We start from the raw sequence: 15455 nt of genomic DNA, 5'->3' as shown, positions 1-15455 counted from the left end.
AGGCACTTTGCATGCCACTGCGGAAGAAACTGCCAGGCAAATAAGGGGTTTGTCTTATAAAGTATTCATTGTCACCTAGTAACGGCTGTCGTTTATCATTTCACCCGAAATTACAATGAAAACTGATAGCTTATCAGAGGGAGGGAAGGAGAAAGAGTGTGCTCTGAGGGAGAGAGGCAAAGAAAGTATAACACACGGCACTGAAATAGAGAGGATCCCTGTCTTGTGAGAGAAGTGAAAGACGTATTTGCTTCAAACTGAGGTGTTGGACTGGCTTTAATATTTCATCAAATATAAAAAAACAAAACAAAAAAAAACACTTGATCGAGCACAAGAATATTCGATCCGGTGTGAAATGTATGTCCCTTAAATGTATGACATTTAATGGTGATTTAATAGTTGGTTGACTTTCTTACATGACTGTCAACATATCCTTTCACTTACAGTAGCTGTGCTTTATATAAAACAGTAATAAAATGTCAGTGTTTTTTCACAGACAGTCACATTCAATTTGACTCAAATAATTCTTCTAAAAGCCTTAAATACTTGCGCAGTAAAAGTGTAATATATTTAGATAAACATGTAATCTTTTCCTGCCCAAAACCTTTTTTCAAAGTGTTGTGCTACCCTCATTTGAATAGAGGCAGTGGAGGCTCCTCCCCAAGAGAGTTGAAAGGCTAGAAGACCACAAAGATGGAAAAGGCCAGCCCACTGAGGGAGGGAGAAAAAAAACTGCTCCGGTTCCTCTGCCATAATTTCCTATCAGCCTATTCAGACAACATCACCAACAGCTTGGTCTGAGCATGTGTGTGTGTGTATGGGAGCAAAGCAGAGAGTGAGAGAGAGAGAGAGGCAGCGCACGACAGGCAGAGAGAGAGCGACAGAGAGAGAGAGAGAGAGAGAGAGAGAGCAGGGAAGGGGAAGGCTACATTTTCTTTCACCTACCCCCCGTCAAACCACAGGAAGGAGGGGCCAGACCCTAAGCTGCCAATCAAATCCGCTCGTGGCAGCCGGCATTATCTCAGCAACAAACTATTGACAGATTACATGTCAAGGAGTTTAGTGCATGATTGAAGGAAGCCTTTTTTTTATCTAGTTACTTTTCCGCTTTATTTCCCCCCTCCACCAACCAACATTCGAATGACTTTCTAACAGAGTTGAGTTATATTATGAAAGTTACATGTCTGAGAGGATTTAACTTCGACTTCCCTGAATATGGTGAGTACTCTTCTTCTTTTCTATCTTTGTCAGATATGTTTTATTAGCTGACAGTTTAAGGTGTGCCTTTATCTCTGGCTAAATACACAGAGAGGGGAAGTTGTTCATGATTAAACTATGTGCCAGTGCTTATGTATACTCAAGTGTTGCGACACCCTTATTTATAGCTCTTTGACAGTGCCCAAAGGTGACTGCAATATCAAATATGATTGTCCATTTCTCTAGCACACGACTCATGACGCTGTGTTCCACGCAGTACACATGTGAAGAAAGTTCACAAAGCCAGTTTCATTTTCTCTTGTCAGAGTGTATTTCTATTCTAGGACATGAGACCAGCATAGCTCTCTGTCAGGCTTTTTTTTTTTTCTTCATCCGTGTTTCCATTCTTGTTTAGTCTCTTCATTTGATTGCATGTTTTTTTTTTTTTTTTTAAAGCCAGCATTTGGTACTGTAGAAATACAGGTACTGATTTTACCCACAGAGGTAGTGGCAATGCCATTAGGGTACAGTGAATGGCCTAAGGGTTTGTTGCCAAGGGGACAAAGCAAACAAACTGTTGTGTTGCTTATGTTGTCACACATGTAAAGGGAACAGGAGCAGTACTAACATCTTTCCAGGTACTGCTAATTAGTGTACGTACTTGCAGCACACAGGTGTATATTACATTAAAATGTAAACATTCAGATAAATCAAATGCAGTACATGCTAGGTGAAATTTTAACCAAAAAAACAATGTTTATTTAAAATATTTAAAAAGAATTGTTGTCATTCATCAAAATGCACCTGTGGGGCCGATTGTTTTAAACGTTATTCGACCTGTTACTGTCAGGTTAACAACAGTCATTCTGAACGTACTTTTGGGGGGATAAACTTGTCCAGTTGTGACTGGATTACACCTCATACTTTCTGAGCGCCACCCTCCTCACCACTTTACTTCTGTGTGTGTTTTAAAATAAGTCGTATTTTATTGTCACTTTTAGTTCTCTCTGTTCTGCGTGTGTACTATTCTGTATGTACGCGTGTGTTTTGTGTTTGCATGCACTGAGAGGTGTCTTCCCTTTTTCACATGTGTGTATGTATTAATAGTCCTTGTGCATTTCATTATTTGCACCATACATAAATATCACTACTGAATAACTAAACTCGAACTTTTTCGAGACATAATGCCATTCCTCTGACTTTGATAAATCTTGTTTGCCCTATTTTTGAAATGCTTTATTTTGAACTCGTTCAGTATATAAATATTTAATAAGCGTTGTGGGGATATTTTTAAATAGTCTGTTATTTTTAATATGGTATACAATTATTTAAAATTACAGACAGGATGCTCAAAAATATTTAAATACAGAATTATTCTATATAATTGTCTTTTCATATTTTTAGAAAAAAATATGTAATTCTAACTTCACTGAAGAGCAGAGTTTGCTCCAGGCTGTTATTTGTAATACGTGTATTTGCCAGTTACATACTGTTTCTCTATCTTATTTGAATCCCCTTAACAATTATTTGTTTTCTCTAGCTGTCTAATCTGTCTAATGCCGTTCAGCAGTCCTGACACTACATAGGCTTTTCTGCTCTTTAACTTGTATATGGCAGTATTGATGAAAAATAAATCAAATGGAACGATGATGTCTCTTATTAAATAAAACTCTGAGAGACTGTATAGTAGACCACTATGACCACAGGGTTTCACAAACCCATGCGAAAGACAGACGTGAGGGCTCAGGTATTTCGTCTGGTTATTTAAGGTGTCTTGTATTATGGTTTGAAATAACAACAAACAAGTACAACTGTTATCGTGACACACCCTAATTTCAAACTTTTCGTCAGCTTGGAAAATGTTTTTCTCTCCTCTTATGAGTCATAATGTTGATTGCCTTCTCCCTCGCTGAGTTGTCTCATTAACCCTTTGTGGCCCTCTCCATCTTTTACGGCCTTCCACAAAACCAGAATGAAATGAGGGAGAAAAACAAGCCCAGGTCTGAAGGCCCTCAATAACCTTTTATCACAATTTAGCAATAACCTGAATCAATTTGATGTCTTAAGCAATAAAATATGCTGTTGCACTCCTATTTCTGCTGCTCCTTGGATGACAGTAAATTTACATTTTTTAATTAAACTAGCCGGAATTTTTATTAGGGGGCTGGGCTATGCTAATGGGAATGTTGTGTACAGCAGATTAACAGAGTTTTGAAATAAATTTAACAGGGAGACATTTGGAGGAAAAAAAATGCGAGTCATTGTCTTTAACCTCTTTCATGCCGATTTCTCCTGGGGGATCCTTGTATTCTAAGGAGCCTTGTCAGGGAAGAGTGCTTCTCAGCAACGAGGTGATTAGTATCGCCTTGTCAACTGAGGAAAAACACTCATATGCTCAAGATTTTATTTTTTTTAAATACCTTGTTCAAATGACACCGAAATATATGATTTTTGTTATTACGTACATATTCATTTGAATAAACTGACACAGTTTACATCTCTGTCATTGAGTCAGTTTGAAGTAAGTGGTGGGAAAAACTGCCCTATTCATGTTTTATTTAGCTTTTGTTTAAATGTCGAAAATAGAGAAATTTTATTTCAACATTTAAATTTACATTTAAAACAGTATCTCAACAGTGAATCCCTTCTTTTAATTTTCCTGCCTTAATTAATTTCCATTCTATCTGTAAATGTAGTTTTCTTATTTTACACCTACATCTGAGCAGAACAATTAAAAAAAAGTGTCAAATACAGTAGTAAATGGCAGTGTATATGTTTGTGTAGTTTTATGGTCCGCTCTCAGTATTTGATTGATGTTACGCGAGGCTGTGTGTGTTATGCCTGGTTTTAGCAGAGTGGCTGGGGGAAAGAAGGGGGAACATAGACAGCAGACGAGGGGAGGGAGATGTGTGTGTGTGTGTGTGTGTGTGTGTGTATGTGTGTGTGTGTGTGTGTGTGTTCGGGGGGGTAGACAGAAAGAGAGGGACAGCTGAGTCCTGATTGAGCATGTGCCCAGTCATCAGTCATCAGACACAAGCCACCCAACACCATAATTACCTTAACCCCCGTCTTTTAATACCCAAATCACACCAACTGCCCTTTTTTTTTTTTTTTACCGGCAGAAAGAGGAAACATCAGAGATCAAACAATCAAATAAACTCCAGATGCACGTGGGCTGCCATGCATCTTGCCGCAGTAGTCAGAGTGTTCAGGGCTACTTGATATGGGCCAGGAGCAAGGCAAGTGGCATCACCACCCCCTTTCTTCACTCCTGTGCACTCATGCAGTGGCCAGCACCTAATTAAAACCTCAAAGCTCCCCGTCACCAATCTGGAGTAATGGCCTAATTAATACTCGGTGAAGAAATATTCCAGAATGATAAACAGGTTGCACCTTGGGTCTTCATTGCCTTTATTATCTAAAATATAACAGGCCAAGTTTTATCATCACAGATAATACATGTTTGTTAAACTGCTGTGCTAAAAAATAAAGGAAATGGAAATGGTAAAATATCCTTTTTAATTATACTATCCTAAAACGCATGGCAGTGAATTATAAATTATCAGTAATATAAAAAAAAAAAGTTTTATCATTTATTATATTTCTGGGAAAAAAAACGTCTTTTTTTTTTCTCCATAGTTCTTTCTCGCTTGTTTTAGCGAAACCAGCTGAAAAGAAATCCTGCTTTTAGAGTCACAGCTGAATATGCCGTGTCATGTAGTCTCGTGTGCAGAGTCAAGAGAGAAGCTCCCAGTAACTTTTTTTTTCTGGCTCCATTTCCTAATCTTACATATGAAATTATAATTTCATGCAAAGTAAGGGAGAAGAATAATCTCTAGTCGTTGATATGCCATATAAGAGAGGAAAAGGGGAAAATGAAGAGGTAATTAGCAGAGTGGAAAACTTTGGCGCGTTTGTCTGAAAGCATGGTCTCCACTGGCCATGAATGAATTTGCATGCTTTGCTTATCGAAGCGCACTTATTAGGCCAGCTGAAAGAGAGATTAAGCCGGCACAAAATGTGGTGACTAATCCTTTTAAATGTGGCAGGGGGTCTTTAAGGTGTGAACCAGCCCGTACTTAGGTTAGTGGATATGGAATGTGACAGACCACGACTTTCGTACAACTGCATGTGTATAAAGGGAAGCAGCAGATGCGGGGTTAACTATTTGATGCCAAGGACGGTGATTGACATGGGTAATAAAGTGATAGTTTATCTCCTGACCCTCTTATCGCTGGAACAAATACAGCAGGTAGGGGTCAGACTGGGTTGAGATAATGACGGAAACACTCTGTGTGGGCCGACATCACTGGCTTTTCCTTGTTTTTTTTATTAATCAATAATTGTTGGTGACTTTAGTTAATCATACATGAATGGCAAAAAAAAAAAGGAAAGTAAAAGATGAGAAGAGTAGGTGATGAAACAAATCTGTCTTCTGACTTAACCCCGTTTTTGGTGTTGAGCACATCTCTCACTTTCAGTTCTCTGTCACCTTTTCTTTGACAGGAATTCAGTGCCTGTTTGACTGTCTCTGGCTTTATTCTTGATATGAGGAAAGAAAAAAACATACACACACACACACACACACACACACACACCTACTCACACACACACACAAACAAACATGGAACCTCTTTTTTTTTTCTGTCACCTTCACTGTGAGCGAGGAAATGTTTGCTCTGCCGAGTTACAGAGCCAATACCCCTGTCCTCGTACCGTAATTGACTGCAAACAGGAACGTAGTGACGTTTAAACACTGCCCTCCTCTCTCTTCTGTGTCACACACACATCTTCCACACTGTCTACAGCCAGACACCCCTCAACTTCAGATCCCCCTTCTGCCGTGTGTTTTTTCATGTGACTTTCTATTCACTTGGGTCAGTAGCAGGCAGCACCAGCAATAATTACTGTCTGTACATGATAAATCTGAAGCCCAGCTGTTCATTTCTGTCACTGCCAACAGAGACAGAAAGAGAGGGAGAAAGATAGAGAGGAGAAGGGAAACAGGGGGAGAGAGGGGAAGAGCACAGGAGTTTGTAGTTTGCTGGATTTTTTTTTTTTTTTTTTTTTTACTTGGTAACTTGATAGGATTACATGGTTCCAGAGCCCACACCTGTTAAGAGGCTGTTAGCAGAACAGTTGGCAGTCCCATAGCCACAGCTTAGCCTTTTTTCTTCTCTCTCTTGTGTCCATTCTGTTGCCCCTTTTGGGGATTTCACCCTGCGTGTATGACGAGAGTTTGTTTCTCCGGGCTCCTGCCTCAGTCAGGGGTGAGGATGTGAGAGCGCTCCTCATGACACGCGAGCGATGTGTGTGTGTGTTTGATGTTAGAGTGTGTATCTTACATTTGTGTGTGTGTGTGTGTGTGTGTGTGTGTGTGTGTGTGTGTGAGGCCGGGTCGGCTGACATCTCTTTCCCTCCCTCTCGTGAGACACGTTGTCTGCCATAGGTTGTGCTTCCCTCTCCGACCTCAGTGACTCCGGAGCCACCTCCGGAACAATGTATATACATGTAGGACGACAGCAAACAAAGAAAGAATTCAATTGGGTTTGTTTTTTTTTTGTTTTTTTTTTTACAAGGGTGGGGGACAGGTGTTGGCAAAGTCGTAAAATGCCCAAATACAGGTTAAACCAGACAATTTAAATGATTAAGGGTTAGGTTGAGAACATTTGTGCATATTTTAGGAGTGCCAAAGCCCTGCTGTCAATTAGAAATACTTTTGGAAGGAGTGGAGAAATGAGTAATGCATAAAATTTGTTGCCTGTTTTTTCTTGTTCGGTTAGTATTAAAGTGGGAAAACAGCCCTGAATACTGACTTAGCGTAGCAAAGACATTTTGTGGGGGAATCGGTGACAGTCATCAGACCTAGAAAATCGCATTACAGTAGGTTGTTTTGTGCCTTGGTGCAACGTGTCTCACTGCCTTATTTGGCATCGAGCAGCAACCCAGCTCTTCGGCTTTGTCACTTTCTATGGGCCCTCAGCACCTGTTCCCCCTATTGTGCCGGAATTTTCTATATTTGGCAAGAAGTTGAACTCTCATTTGGTGTGTGGGTCACTGTTTTCTAATAGTGCGAGAGATAAAACTCTATATTCTCCGAGGTTATTTTCATTTTTCTTCTGCTGTTCCCCAGTTGTTCAACAGACAATATTAGAAAACATGATTCAACTTGGGAGGACTACGAAACATTTCTCACCAGTGCATCTAAATGTCATGTTGTCCCTTGCATGTTATTGACACGTTGCATCGCCAGGAGTGCAAATAATTTTCCATCTGAAGCACAGGAGAAATAAAAAAAGAGCAAAGTTAATAGATATCTCAGGCTAACTTTTAATTGTTCTGATATGTAATCGCTAAATGACAATAAAAAAGGAGCAGGGCCACTTTAAAACCTTTATCTCTCCTGCTCTGTGCCCAAAGTGTCATGTCCATAACAGCACCACCTGATCTACAGAGTAAAATAACTGCTAAGGCTTATTGTTTGGACAATATTGGAGCCCCCCCCCCTCACACCCCGCCTTCCCGCTCCCCCCGCTGCTTCTCTCTCCTCTCCCTTGATTCATTTCACCCACTGTCCTCGGCTGCTGGAAAATGGCGTTAATTTTTTTATTACCTGTTTGACTCTCCAGCCTTATTACTGTAGCCCCTTAATGTTCTCTGTAACCGTGGAAACCAGATGAATAAATGTCCGCCAAAGAAAATGAGATGATTAAACAGGTCACCCTTGCAAAACAAATTCGCTTGGTCGAGCGCAATTTGTGTACCAAGCGGCTGTCTTAACAGTTTGCTAACAAGGGGATTGTTTGCCAGACTAACTGACAGAGAAGGGAGGGGGAAAATGAAGATATCTGGGGAAAAGGATATGATTGAAGAGATAATATTTTAGATCACTATGCTATTTGTCTCATCTCTTTATTCTTCATGATAATGTGGTGTGTGTGTGTATAAGCCTCAAAGTTCCACCTTTCTTTATTTTCTATTCCTTAAATAAGATAGAGAGAAAGTTACTTTAGAAATGTTCTTTTCCACTGTGCAGAGTTTAAAGCAGCCATCCATATTATTGTCAGAGGCATTTGGTCTGTGATCATCAGCAAGTGCAGTAGCAAATAGAATTTCCCTCATTTATGTGGCAACCAATCATTACTGCTAATTGTCCTTGAGGCCATCTGTATAGGATGGCTCGTCCTCTATTGGTGTTGGAACGGTACTGGTCATGGATTTACAAGTCCAATAATAATACTTAACTCCTCCAGAGTCAGCGCAAAACAGTTCATATTCACAACTGCAGTAATAAATATGAAGGAGGTTTTTTTTTTTTTTTTTTTTTTTTTTTTTTTTTTTCTCAAGCAAACAGTAGCCTTAGCAGCATCCTGGTTTTCAAGTGTCACTAAGTTTCATTCCCATGATACCCCCGCCCTTCCCTTTCTGGTCCAAGTGTAATGTTCTCATATGACTTGTTTTAGTCAAAGCACAACTGACAACCATATGAAACGTCTGGTGTTTTCATCTGGGAAAATAAGAGAGTAGGTCGGGCAGATTTAGCCATGTAACGACAGGGCAAACATGCAGACTTGCAGATTAGAATCAGGCCTGTGTTGCCATTCTGACCACAAATCATAAATGTCGGGGACACGGCGGTGGTGTTGTTTATGGAAGGATGCCACGCTGCGCCACTCAAGGGTGTTGCCTGTTTGCATTGATGCACCACCACCACTTACCGCCTCTTGCTTTAAAACAACTTCCGCATCCCACTCAGCCCAGCCATTTTGTCCCGTTACCAAGGCAGATCCCAAATGTTCACCACAGCTTTACCCTCAGCTTTAAAGCAAAGGGGGGCAGCTGCCTCAAGCAGGGCCGAGGCTTCTCTTAGTTGTTTGTGGGACAGAAGATGGCGAGCTAGAGTTCTTCCACTGGTGGAGGGGGTATTTCATCCCAATACAGGGACACTATAGCTCAAAACTGAAAAGCACTTATGCATTATTGATGTTTTAATTTGTGCAAATGCCCAAGTCTTTGTTAAGTGATTATAGTGCTAGGGAGATAACAGGGGAGGTACTTCTCTATGAAACAAGAGCTTGCTTGCTGGCCGCACTGGGAAGCCATTGGACTAAATCTAACAAGTCCACGCTTCTACTCAGCTCTGTGAAGAGAGAGAGAGAGAGAGCGAGAGAGAGGGAGAGAGAGTGGTGGGGGTTGGAGGGGTTGAGTGGGAGGGAGTGAAGAGAGTTGACTCAAAAATATCAACGTGTCTAAGATAAGAAAAAATTCAGCCGTTGATCTTTTGTCCTTATTTCAGCTACACCTCTCCCGTTTATGATGTTGGGTTTATAGGTCTTTTACATCCCTTATCAAAAATTATTTGATGTAAATACAATGGAACTGACCTGAAAAGCCCCATGTGTAAATAGTCCTCGTGGCACACTAACAACTGACCTTGGGAGAAGAATGCAAAGTTATAATGCTTGCAAAACAAGCCAATAAAATAATACCCCGTTGAACGGACAGAGTTTGGGTAAATATAAATGAGAAGAGAAGAGAAGCAGTTTTCTTTCCCTGCAATGATTAACTCAGAACAAAGGTTATCAAGGATGACATTTTTTGAAACTCTGTAATTTATGTAATTGCCTTCTACAGCTACCTAGCGAGATAAACAATGACGGTAGGAAAGGTTGAAACCCTCCCCTATAAAACAAAGTAGTATGAGCTGATCTGAAAAGATTTTGTTTCATATCATAGTTGATCCAATCTCCAACTACATCTCAGATCATTGTCACCAGTGCGTAGAAACCTATGTTTCCTCTATTGTGTCGTTTGGTGACTCGGCCTCAAACACCTGCAGCTGTTCACACAGCCTGCCTTCCTCCAGCAACCAATGTATGTATAACCTGTAAATTATGCTGTATTCATTCAGCTCAGACTGCTTTAATATGGGCTCTATCAATGTCAACCTGTGAGATAAGTGTCTTAGTTTTGGCTTTGGTTTGGGTATTAGTCATTCTCTTTTGTTCATTGGCTTTATTCTTGCTTTATTCTTTGGGAAAATCTGTTTGAGTGTGGAACCAGGCTCTGCCTTCTGCTTTGAGGTCCCTGGTGGAGGTAAAACACGAGAGCATGCGTGTGCACATAGGCGCAGACGTGCCTGCACGCACTCACACACACACACACACATACATGCATGCATGCACACGCGCGTGCGCAAACACACACACACACACACACACACACAGTAGGCTCTCAGGCTTCCCCAAGCATTTACTGCTTTATTAAGCTGTCTCATGAACCCACTAGCAGAACATGAGAATACAGGAAAAAAAGAAAAGCCCATATTACTTAGATGATTTGATGTCATTTGTGGACTACAAAACGATAGGCTTTATTGTGTGTGCAGGGAGAAAGAGTGGGAGCAGGGAAAAAAAGAAGTTGGCTTAGAAATTCAGAATTTCAATTAGCGTACGTAATCTGAACCTGCCGGCTTTGATAGAGGCTTTTTTTTTTTGACTAAGAATACAGCAGCACTTGTAAAACATTAATTAAGCAGACTTGTTTTTTTAAAGGATGGAGTAAAGTGTGCTTTATGCAGTCCTTTTCACTGAACAAAAGGCAGTTACCTCACACAGAGGACCGCTTCACCCAAACCATTTGGAAAAAAAAGGGCAATTTGAATTGGAGAAAAATACAAAAGACAAAAAAAAAAAAGACAAGCCATTGAGAGTAATGTTCCAAAGGAGATGATATCATATGAGAGCACAGCCTTTTGCTGAAGAATAGAAATGTATCCCTGCCTCAGTGAAACCTAAGCTTGGCGCAGGAAAACGAGCCCCTATTTTAATGACTTTCTACCTGACAGATGACTTTAGACCGCCTTTTGGATCACATTGCTCTGACTTTGTCTCTTACATCATCAAACCATTGATTATTCATAGTTTATATTAATTGTTAATTGATGGGTAATATGAGTTACTATGGCAACAACCCCCTAAAAAGAAAAGGTCCGTCTTGTAAAACTAAAAAGTCTTCAAAGAGTCTTGAACTTATCTGTTTTTTCCGCAGTGATGGTTTGTGGCAAAGCAATGGTATGTCTCATTGTGTTGCATGGGGGCCTGAGCCCTTTTGAAATTTTCTACTCTTTTCTGGTGAGTGTGGCTACATGATACTGCAAGCTGAAATGCATGCTCTAAACAACAACTGGTCGGCATTGTAGGGGATTACAGTTCATTCATATGCTTTTTGCGTTTTATTCTCCGTGAATGTATATAAAAAAAAACAATGTTCATTTTTTTTGTTCACTTATAGAACATAATAGGTTTTATAGCTTCTGCTTCTTGATGATATAATAGAGAAAGGGACAGAAAAGAATGAAGTCCCTGGCCCACATTTACACACAGTGTTGTATATGCATTTTCCACAGTACTATTGTAAATCCTCTTGCAGTGGGTGATGAGTACACATACAGATGATACATTAAAACTGCCATAACTCGCACACCCAGCAAAGCTAAAAATCAATTGGAATGGATAGTTAAGCTGGCCCCTAAAAATCAATGAGCAATTCATGTCCTTGATCACAGAGTGTCATTCCTCTCAATGTTAGAGGCTGATGAGGGCTGAACATACACACATATACTCACATTGGGCACAAATGTACAGGAAACTTGCAGACACATTCACTGAGCTGATACAAATACGTTTGGAGTAAATTTAACATATAGTTCAAGGACGCATTTATTTTGATAGACTCTGATTTTTTTAAACAACTTCTCTTGGTATCTGTGTTTGCAGTGTATTTGATGTAATGCAGTGTTGCTCATTTTATTTGAGGAAGTTTGAGTTTTTCCGTAATGAATGGATATACATGAGGTTTCTGTCTAAATGTATTGTGACAGTGTTAAATGAGGTTAGGGTATTTTAGAGGGGCCAGCTGGTGAATACAACATTGTAGTCAATCTATCGAAAATAGCAGGGAGTCAAGTTTCAAAGCTCATGCTGTTGTTTTTAAACCATGCAAAATGTTGCAATCCGACGACATTGTACACCAAGCCTGGCAAATAGAGATGACCTTATAGCTATTACATGGTGGGGGCACAGACGCACTCTAATACACCCACTCACACACACATGCACACACAGACAGTGGGGCTTCCATGTAGGAAGAGGAGAAAGGCAATAAGGTTAGCCAAATGAAGAGGACGAAAAATTCTGTGTTTCAAAATAGCAATTTTGCCCTTATTAATGCCATTAGTGTAACAGTCATAATGGATCAAATCAACGGATGACCGAAGCAACTCCTCTGTCTCTGCGCTATGACGGGATCATGTCGGGAACAATTTGGGCATTTTGTGTTGATGAGTGAAGTTTCGAGTGCTGTAGTATCCTGCAAACCGCCCCTAAATGATGCCCATAGTTCTTTATCTATTCCTCTTTCTACTTCTTTTTCCGTTTCTCTTCTTCTTTGTGTGCACATTATATATATTTTTTTTCCCACTACCTTTGAACATTCATTTTGCTATTGCCACCCTTCATTTGGGTCAGCTCTCAGCAGAAGTGACCCTTTCATTGGGAACTACTGTATTTTTAACCCAGATTTAGATAATGGCACAGTGACAGTCATTTTCGCTCCTGGGCTATGCGCTGCTTTGAGGCCGTTCTTGTCACTCACACTTTGTATCCCCCGTTACCAATTATAGCCACACTGACCAATTCAGAGCGACGCTACAATAGAAAATGATGTCTATGCAACACCGAATCTTAAACTTCCAATCTTAATTTCTGTTCTCTGAACCTTTTTTCCATAAACTATGTTCTATTATTTGACCACAGAGTCTGTGGGATGTGAGTTAGCAGTTGCTTGGCCTGAACAGGTGTTCATCTTTTACGGTCTATTACTCTGGTAACATTTGAAAGGGTCATTCAGCTCACTAGCTAAATACCTCAGATTTGGGGAGCAGAGAGGGCCTTCGGAACAGTTGTCGCCTGTCAGGAGGAGCAGAGAGTCACAGGGAACGGTGGAACAGTTGCTCGTCCCTTCGTCGAGGTGAGAAATTTTCCGGCAGCTGTCACTCGGCCCCTTTACCTCATGTTTTTTTTCTTTTTTTTCTCTTTTCTTTTTAGAGGGATGTTTTTTTTTTTTTTTTTCTCTCATTTCCAATAAAGCTGAAATGAATGTTTGTGGCATCTAGAGGGGGAGGGCAAACTCCAGTGCTGTGCCCTGTCACTCACAATCTCACCCGTGTGTGTCCTCCTCTAGAAGGGTTACATGTCTCATCAGCCGCCAATCATGAGACGCACGTGAGACGAGCCTAACGACGCAGTCTTCCTTCTCTTTCTGGTGATTCGACTGCTTTAAAGGCTCTGGTGGCTTTCTTTTAACGTCTGCCGTCACGAACCTCTTTCCGTCTGGCCGTGTATAGTAGAAAAATGTGCGCGTTTTTCTGCCTCTTCTCGACTACACTACCCTTCTCTCTCTCTCTCTCTCTCTCTCTCATATCCTCTTCCTTTCCCTGTCTCCCTCACTCCCCCTTTCTCTCCCCCTCAATCCATCTGCATCATGTCGATCTGTCAGACTGCCAGTGTCTGTTCCAATTAGATTCCACTTAATACACGTAACCTCGATTAACACGCAATCAAGCCCAGATAAATCACGTCCTTTAAGTCCCCCCCTCTGCCTCTCCTGTGTTGCTTTGCATCACTCAGTTTTCCCCAACAAGCTTTCTTCGCCACAGTCGTTGGTCACAATGTATAAAATCACACGCTGACTGCACGGGCAGGTAAACTTAGCGAACGTCCTCGGCGGTGGCATTTTGCTGCAGAGACAGGTGCTCTTCACCTCCAACCAAACGCTCTGTCTCACTGTGCGAGACTCACTTCTCTTTTCCAGCTATGTGAATTTTCTCTTGTGTTTCCAGCAGACTCTTGTTGGTGCCCTTCTCACCCCTGAAGATGAAGGTGTCTTAATTACATCTTTGGTTAAAAAGCTACAAAAGACACCCTGGGCTTTCTCTACATTGCGGGAAGCTGTGTAGTCTATTGTCTCTGTGACCTTTTTAGCTAGCGGACAATTGGTTTGACTAGATTACAAATTAAGACACAGCACCAGGCACTTAGAAAGCAAGTCTGTTAGAGAGCAGTTCTATTACTACCAGTCTGTGAAAGCCACTGGGCCATACATTTTAAGCATCACATAAATGGCCACAGAGTCAGGCATCACATGCTCATAGTTCGGTATCTATAAAATATAAAGTTACATTTGCTTTAATGATATCTGCAATGCCATAGTGAGTCTTTGCCAGTGGCAGAAAGGGAAAAACACACAAAGCTACTACAGAGTGTAGGATTCAGGGCCGATTATAATTCTTTTAACAAAGTTAATAATTTACACTGTTTATGCTAATGGGAGAAAATAGGACTGTTGAATTACCAAACAGCAAAAACCACTAAAAATACAAACCAAATGAAAACAACCTGGGGCACTGAAAAAGCACACACAGCACTCTTGGGGTCTTCTTTTATTAATCGCAGCTAAAAGTGCTAACATTGACATGTTGAACAGATTAGCCTCTTTAATAATGGGGCGGGTCAACATGGCTACTGCTGCTGATCCATGAGGATATCCTGTCGGGAGGCGCATAGCCTGTGTGTTTCATATCCTGACCCCTGCCTCTGTGGAGCTAGCCCCTGCACTAAAGATATCCTGAGTCTGGCCTGTGCATTCACTAGATGAGGAATATAGCACTCTTTTTCTTTTATTGCTAAGTTTTTTTTTTTACTTTTATCTCACATTTACAAAGGTCTGGCAGTTGTCATTTGTTATATTATCATACTATCTGACTGCATGGTTACCGCTTGTGTTTCTTTCTCTTTTTTTTTTTTTTGCCGTGCTGTGTTCAAAAGTGGAAGCTGTGGCAGTTAGAGATCTGGCTTTGTTTCACACAGCGACAGCTTGTGTCATACACGCTCAGGCTGCCGCTGTACAGCATTAATGGTTTTAAATATCTCAATGTTAGTTGGAGCTGACAAGGCCTGCCGGTGTGCGGTGTGTAAATAGGGCTTGGATTTAAAATAAATTAAGCTATGAGAAAGGCTCAGGTTGATCCATTTCTTATCTCCTCTGCTGCCTTGTCAGCCCCAAGCCCTTTCAAATTGTGTGGACAAGTTAAGGGACAAGCAGTGCTCATTCACAGTTTCTAGCCTGTAAGAATACCCTGTTGTTAGTACTTATTAATGAAGAATGTATATGTATAACTACAGTAGATACTATACTTG

At 40.8% G+C, this 15455-nt stretch overlaps 1 protein-coding gene across 1 annotated transcript in view; it reads left to right on the top strand.

The window, feature by feature from the left end:
• Positions 1 to 718: 718 nt before the first annotated feature.
• The window catches only part of casz1 (castor zinc finger 1), a 75159-nt gene continuing 60422 nt past the window's right edge, over positions 719 to 15455 (top strand). The window contains exon 1 of the mRNA XM_056384157.1: positions 719 to 1218. Within this exon, the coding sequence (XP_056240132.1) occupies positions 1170 to 1218 (49 nt within the window). The 5' untranslated portion in view covers positions 719 to 1169. The remainder of the gene's footprint in view (positions 1219 to 15455) is intronic.

Source organism: Seriola aureovittata, chromosome 9 (assembly GCF_021018895.1).
Source record: "Seriola aureovittata isolate HTS-2021-v1 ecotype China chromosome 9, ASM2101889v1, whole genome shotgun sequence".
NCBI classification, from domain to species: Eukaryota; Metazoa; Chordata; class Actinopteri; order Carangiformes; family Carangidae; genus Seriola; species Seriola aureovittata.
The sequence above is the reverse complement of the archived record's forward strand: the minus strand, read 5'-3'. Positions and strand labels throughout refer to the sequence as shown.